Source organism: Neovison vison, chromosome 1 (assembly GCF_020171115.1).
Source record: "Neovison vison isolate M4711 chromosome 1, ASM_NN_V1, whole genome shotgun sequence".
In the NCBI taxonomy this organism is placed as follows: Eukaryota; Metazoa; Chordata; class Mammalia; order Carnivora; family Mustelidae; genus Neogale; species Neogale vison.
Window position 1 is genome coordinate 82,395,369 of NC_058091.1, and position 7,674 is coordinate 82,403,042.

The following is a 7,674-nucleotide window of genomic DNA, read 5'->3' on the forward strand; positions in this document are numbered from 1 at the left end:
GCCTGGCATGCAATAAATACTAGAAGAGGTGGCCCCTTTTTAAAAAATAAACTGAGCAAAAGCACCTTCAGGTAAACAGTAGCCCTACAAAGGAACCAGTATAGCTTCCCCAGACCCTGACATAAAAAACTGGAATAATTTCATTGACTAGGCTTATAAATACTTAGATTAAATTATCACATTTGTTTCCTGAAACATAGTCCAGTGAATAAAAGTGTAATATTAAATTGTCTATGACATTGATGGTAGCATTTTATAATCCTAAAATTATAAAATGTTTCCACCATTTCAAGGCTGATTAGAATCAGAATTACCTGGGAGAACTTTTTTTTTTTAAGTGCCTATTCCCAGGCCCAACCCACTTGCAATTCTGATTCATAGCATGGGGTTGGGGCTTTACAAAGCTTCCGGAGATAGGGTGATGAGGCAGGTTGGGACACAAGAACAGAATAAGCTGAGTCTGAGAATGATGAAGGTAAAATGTAATAAATGGGGTCAACTTCTCACCAAAGTTATTCTAGAGCTGTCCTCTTCTAAGCATCAAGATTGCTGATATTACTTCTGACCACCCTTCGACTATGTAGCCAGTAGCCTATCTCAAGACCTAAAATGGGAGTGCCTGTTTAAATTTATGGAAACTTGCAAAACAAGTGACCAAGGGCTGATTGAGAAAACCACAGATGTGAGAAATAGTTAAAAAAAAAAAAAATCACTATCACTCCAGAGGTTTCAGATCAGAGTTCCTAGAATTTTTTTTTTCAGTAAAATGTCCCAAATCTAAGATTTGCTTTTTTGTGTGATTGAATACTTATGACTTCATTGGCTCTTTTTACATCCTAAACACATAGGATGTTTTGTAGAAACTCAAATGACATCTACTTCTGCCAGTCAGCTGCTACCAAGTCTCAGATTTGAAACTCAGTAAGATCTAAGCAATCACCCTTGCTCCCAGAGAACTGCTCTCTCCACAAAGCACCCACTCAACAGCCTAGATGAAGGTCCAACATCTCAAACTTCGTTTGGAAAAATAGAAGACAGTTGTGGCAAGACGAGGACAGGGGCACATTGTTGGACACATTCTTAGAGGTCCCATCTTCTAACAGTGAGGTGAGAAACATTTTTTAAATGTTTAAAACACCTATGATCAAAATCCTACATTTAATAAAAAATACACATTATTTATTAAAATTTTACGATATGCGTAGCATTGTTAGTGCCAAGACATATTCTGCCTAAACTTGAGCGTAAAAACAAACAAACAAACAAACAAAAAACCCCAACCAACCAAACAAACAAATTGGTATGTAAGCAAACTTAGAACCACTACTGACATCTTGAGTATTCATGTTTCGGACTGGGAATGGGTACTTGGTTCAGTGAAGAAAATGCCAGCATTTGGATTCATTAGAAAACACAAGGTAGGGGTGGGGGGAGCTGTCAAAATACTCTGGATAGTGCCATTCAATACCCTCCGTTGTATAGGGGCACAAGCAGGGAAGGAAAAAAACAAGAACTGAAAAATTGCAGAAAGCTGCCCTATCAGTAAAGAACTAATTAACAAGGATTTGCTGGGGTGGTAAAACGGTTTATTGCTTTAATCAGGTGGCTATGCAGAAGTAAAGTCGGTCGTGGGCTAATCACGTCCCACCTGAAACCAAGGACCAGGTCCACAGAGACCAGCCTGGTCGGGAATCGACTCGCTCAAACACGCAGGAAAGAGCCGAGCCACATGACAACTTGGAGCGCAAGCAGCACACAGGTGAGGCGGCCCTCCTCCCCAACTTCGGGGGAACCTCTCCCCCCCCCGCCCCCCATTCCTACGAGCGGCAAACACACACCCTCGGGTCGCAGCCGCGCAGGGAGGACAGGGAACCGGGAGGGCCCAGACGCCCAGCTGCTGAGCAGCCCCGTCAAAGGAGGCTTGCGATCACCGTCCCCGCTCACGACTCTCCCCTAAGGCGGCCGGGGTCGTCAGCGCGCGACCCCCGGGCCATGTCACTTCTCGAGGGGCCGGCGGAGTCAGGAAGTCTGGAAGCAGAGTGAGCCCGGCTGCGGGGAAAGCAGAGGGGACGCGGGAGGTGTCAAGTTGCTTCTCTGGTCGAGCGGGGAAGGAAGGAGTTGGATGGGGGAACGATCAGAATTTTGTAACTTATTTTATACTCGAGCCGCCGTCCGCCAGAAAGAGCAGGACCCCGCGGGGAGCAGGCGGTGACCCATTTCCTCCCGCGCCGGGTCCCTCCAGGCCCAGCCCGCCCGGCCCCGCCGCCCGCCCTCCACTCACCCAGCTCGCCCGCCTGCAGCCGGCGCGGGGCGGAGACCACAAACAGGAGGGCCAGGAGGCCTCGGGAGCCGGCCACCATGGCCCCGCCGGGCGCCAGCTTGGCACACTCGGCCTCCCCTCGCGGAGCGCAGCGCCTCCGCTGCCCCGGCCGGGCAGCCTCCTCCGCGGCCGAGCGCGCCGCCGGGACTGGGCGCAGCCGCGGCCCCGCACAGAATCCCATTGGGGCGGCCGGGAGCCCAGCCCGGCGGAGGCGTCGCCCGCCCCGCCCAGCCCAGCCCCGCGCGCCGGCCCCCAAAGGAGGAAGTCGAGGTCCCCGGCGGCTGCTGGCCTTGAGGCCCGAGGCGCATTAAGCGCCGCCCGCGGTCCCCTCTAGGTACTGGGCGTTCCCTATTTCGGTCTCTCTTTTTTCTTCCGCCGCTCCTCCCCCAGTGCATGTGAACCTGGAAGCCAGGAGGACACCTGGCCTTGAGACCTACCCCGAGCCCCGCTGTGTCCAGGTCCTCCCCCGAGCTCCTGAGCGCGAGGTGGGGGAGGGGGGGCTGCTCTCCACCAGGGCTTTGCCAACCCTACAGGGGCAGGCATGCCAGTGATAGCAGCAGCGGGGGACGCGAAATATTGCCTGATAGGTTGATGATGGTGACAATAAAAATCCAGTTCAAGTCTCTCCATTCATTCATTCATTCATTCAAAAGTTACTAAGGTCCAGCAATGTGGCAGCCAAGCACCGTGCTAAGCCCTTGTGACACTTGCAGACGTTAAAAATAATCAGGCAAGTGTATAATGCGTACTGCGGTTGGTGACATGAAAAGTACCGGTGGAGCAGTCTGGAAGATCTAATTAGATGGCGGGGGAGGAGACCACGGGGGAGGAATCGGCCAGGAAAGGCTTTCCTTAAAAAGTGGCTTCTAAGCCGAGACTGGGAGAGTGAGTGGGACTTGGGAAAGCTAAAGGCGGGGGACAGGAGAACAACCTCGGTGTGCGAAGACGCAGAAGGAGGAAGTGGCCAGTGGCCGGGCGTCCAGAGCGCGCAGCACAGGTGGTTATATGGCAAGAAGTGGAAGCCTGTGCTCAGAGCAGGGGCCTGAACGTGGAGGGCCCGAGACGCCAGGTTCAAGGATGCTTAACCTTGAGCCAGCGAGCAGCCACAGAAGATTGGGAGGAAGGATCTGATTTCCTGGGGGTGTAGAGAAGGGCTGCGGGGAGGGCAAGCTGGAAGAGTGGAGAGTTACAACGGGGGAAGTGGCAGTGGAAATGAACTGGACAAACTAAATACATATTTTACAGACTCTGACATCTTAAATCCGGTTGCAGTTCTCTCGCGCTCCCTCCGCTCGGCGCTCTGCAGTTTTCGTAAGTAACGCGCAGCCACAGTTACAGCAGCAGGTGCGGAGAGGAGCTCTCCGGGGGTGAGGACAGCAATCCTGCAGGGGTCCAGTGCCCGGGGTTCACGTTCTCTTTGGATACTCGGATAGACTCTGTTTATGCCTGCGTATTCGTGTTTAGCTCTGTCTTTATTTTTTAACTATGCGTTTGTCTTTGGTGATTTGCTTTCTCAAAGGCAGCAGAGCTTAGAGGAAAGAGCTAGGGCTTTAGAAATGAGGCTGATCCAAGGCTGAATCCTGCCCGGATCAGCCACTGACTATGACTGATTCTCTCTGGGCCTCAGTTTTGTTGGGCCGTATAATACCTAATCGTCCCGACTGTCACAGAGACAAAATAATATACATATTTAAAATTTCGGCATGTCCGAGGTACTCAATAAATAGGTTTATCATATTTGTGTTAAAAGTAAATTCACACCCGTGAAAGTGTTCAATATTCTCACACAGAAAACATGAAAGATACTTTGATACATTGAATTACTCCCTAACTCCGGCTTTCTCTGTTTCTTCTTTCTTTTCATTCCTTCCAAGAAGGTAAGTTTGGGCAGCTGCTGCTGGCCTCCAGTAGGCATGGCTCTGGAACAAGGACCAAGGAAAGACAATGAGCGTATTGTTTACTAGTGAGGAATTCACCCAGTGAGCCAGGTGGGCTCCCAGAGGTGACCTTTTCCATGTCAGGTAATACCTTCGTGGGAATGAAGTAATATATTCTACACCAAAGTCCCGAGCCATATCAGAGGCGAGATTTAGGATCTGGTAACAATGAGAAAACAAGAAGGCAAGCTATATCCTAGTGCTTTCATTATGCTATTCCTTCCTTTAAAAAATAAAAGCAAAGCATAGTGAAAAAAAATATGAAAATACAACAGATTGCTAATTACATTTTTGTATATAATGATATAAATCAACCTCATTGCATTGCTATACTCCAACAACATAGACTTTTATGGTAAGCATGTGTATCTGTTTTACTCTTTTTAAAAAAAATTTTATTTATTTATTGGAGAGAGAGGCAGAGATAGTGAGAGAGAGAGAGCAGGAGCAGGGAGAAGAGGGAGAAGCAGACTCCCCATGAGCAGGGAGCCGGACAGGGGGTTAGATCCCATGACCGTGGGATCATGACCCGAGCAGAAGGCAGATGCTTAACCAATTGAGCTACTGTTTTACTCTTGAGAAGATTCCATTATGAATTTTTATTTTAAAAAATTTTTAAAAAGATTTTATTTATTTATTTGACAGAGAGAGTCACAGCGAGAGAGGGAACACAAGCAGGAGGAGTGGGAAAGGGAGAAGCAGGCTTCCCATGGAGCAGGGAGCCCGATGCGGGGCTCTATCCCAGGACCCTAAGATCATGACTTGAGCCAAAGGCAGACACTTAAAGACTGAGTCCCCAGGCACCCCCCATTATGATTTTTAAAATGATACATTATGAGATTTCAGAACATAATGTAAAGTTTGGAGATTTTGTTAAAAATTATAATTAAATGAGGAAAGACTCATTTACAGCATCTCAGATACTAAGATTAAAGAACTGCTTAGCTATCATGTGAAACCTCTCTGGAAGGGCCCCTCACAGAGCAACCTCACATTTAACCTGTCTCCCCACTTGCCATCCAGTCTTTCCTTACTTTGCCTATCTTACTGCATTTTTGTTTACATTTGCTATCTCCTCTGTAAAAGTAAAGAACAGCTGGTCAGAGCTGCCCTGTTTTATATATAAAATATGTACTCTGTATTGCTTGCGGTAACAGAACCGCAAGACTGGTTTTATTCTAAAGTAGTTAGAAAGCTTTAGACTGTGGCTCAATTTGATAACCTAATCAATTTGATCCTTAGCATGCAGTAACTTTGATCTGACTATGAAGAAGACCAAATGGGATATAGGTGTGAAACCCAGGGAGGCTTCTATTTCCTGAATGCTCTCCTTTTCCCAGTTCAATTCAATAAATTCAAATTAACAAATATATTTTAAACATGTCTATACTGCAAAACAATGGGGTGGAGACACAATGGAAAAATACAGGTACTTCTTTCCTCCATTCATAATCTAATGATAGAAACTTTAATTATATAGGTTCATAAGTACAATGATGAAAGTCCAGGGTATTATAGAATCACAACAGAAGGGTATATAACTGGATTGCAAAAGCCTGGAGGGGTTGGGAGGGAAGAAGATGGGAGTTAGAAGGAAAATGATGTTTGTAAAATGAGAAGAACTTCTGAGAAAGTTCAGAAACACAGATCACACGGTGCTCACAGAAACTGAGCCTAATTCACCAGGGTTGGAACAGTGAGCGTGAGATAGGAGTGGGAGCCTGAAGGAACAGTGGGAGGCGAAAGCAGGATCTGAGGGCGCCCAGGGCAATGGGAAACAAGGAAAAGTGGAGGAACTTGTTCAGATTTGATTTTTGGAAGACCACACTGGCTGTGGGGTGGGGAATGGATTAGAAAGAGGCAGAAAAACCAATTAGCAGTTTGTGGCAATACTCCAAGACTAAAGATGATGGCACCTGCCTCTTGTGCTCAAAGGGGCGGGGGAATCAGTGGACCAGCAGCATCAAAACACCTGCGAACTTGCTAGAAATGCAGACTCCTGTCCCCAACCCTGCTTGGACCTCTGAACAGAATCTGCATTTTAGTAAGATTTCCAAGTCAGGATAAAGCCATTGGTAGATCTGAGAGATAGAGGTTAGAAACACAAGATATAATGGAGTCTTGGCATGTAGGCGGTGAGTGAGAAGGAGGATTCAATTCTGAGTGCAGCAGCCCAAATAGTTGGTATCATCCACATTATTTCCTGTCTAACTCCCTATTGACTTCTGGTGGCTGGTGTTCATTAGGTAGCTGTGCCATCTCAGCTCTAGCATGGATTCCTGCTGTAGCTCACTGTGGCCAGATCTCACCTTCTGGTTGTCTCTTTTGCAGCCCTAGAAACTTGACTTTTGTCAATGTGTTTGAACTTGGAAATACCGCTCTGTGCTTAACTTAATCACAGAAATATATAAACCAGCATCAATGCCCATTTATTAATACCAAGAACTATAAAATGGTGATGGGAATTTTCTTCATCCTGAGAGCAACTTTGGAAGGTAGGGACCACCCGAGGTAGTTAGACAAGCATAAAAGAAAAACAAGGCTGATTGATCCTTTTACTGGTTCTAATGTTTGAAGGCAGCAAGTAGGAGTACTGGATCCTTCCCATCCTTCACCCCTGTTAAAGTAAAAACAAAACAAAACAAAATATTCTGACACTTATTTGAACAGTAAGGAAGACTTTATTTGGGAATATTGCGACAGGGGTTAAGACTATGGTAACTGGGGAGAGAGATCGGGCTTCACTCTGAATACAGCAAAGATAGCTGGGGATTTCCAGTCAACAAACAGATGGAAAATTGTTAAGAGGAGACATCAAGGATAGGGGGATTCTTGCTAAGTTCACTCCACAGGATTCCTGCTAAATACAGGTCAAGACTTGTACATCAAAGGTGGAGGATGAGAAACTTGATCACATATCAAATGATGTTCCAATATGGTATAGGGTTCTCTCTAAACTGACTTAGCAGGCAGTAGAGAGCCCGAGGATGAGACCTCCTTGGAAAAGGAGGACCTGACTTCGGTTGGGTCAAGGAGAGAGACTTTGTCACCTGCGTGTGGGTATTTCTGCCACCAGCACCATACAACTGGACTATGCAGGCAACACCCTCCTCCAGTGGCAGATATTATTAGTCATAATCCCACATAAAGTGTGATTATGGTCACACTTACCTGCTAAATTGGCCTTGCTCTTATTTCCATTTCTTCTTTAGATATGCCAATGTTTTAATCAGACCTTCTCCATGTTCCCTAATTCTGCTTCTAATTCCCTATTTATTGATATAGTGTAAGTTTCAAGGGGCAACCTTATTTTCAAGTTCTAGTTGCCTGCAATACACATGCATAGTTTTAAAAAAGTAGTCCTTGAAGAACGTTTGCATACTTCCTCGAATCAGTTCTTAAGACAGCTTTAGGACA

At 46.5% G+C, this 7,674-nt stretch overlaps 1 protein-coding gene across 1 annotated transcript in view; it reads right to left on the reverse strand.

Annotated features, from left to right (window-relative positions):
• DCBLD1 (discoidin, CUB and LCCL domain containing 1) overlaps positions 1–2,958 on the reverse strand; it is a 67,580-nt gene extending 64,622 nt beyond the window's left edge. The window contains 2 exon segments of the mRNA XM_044250029.1: positions 2,282–2,559; positions 2,561–2,958. Of these exon segments, the coding sequence (XP_044105964.1) occupies positions 2,282–2,559; positions 2,561–2,958 (676 nt within the window).
• Positions 2,959–7,674: the final 4,716 nt, after the last annotated feature.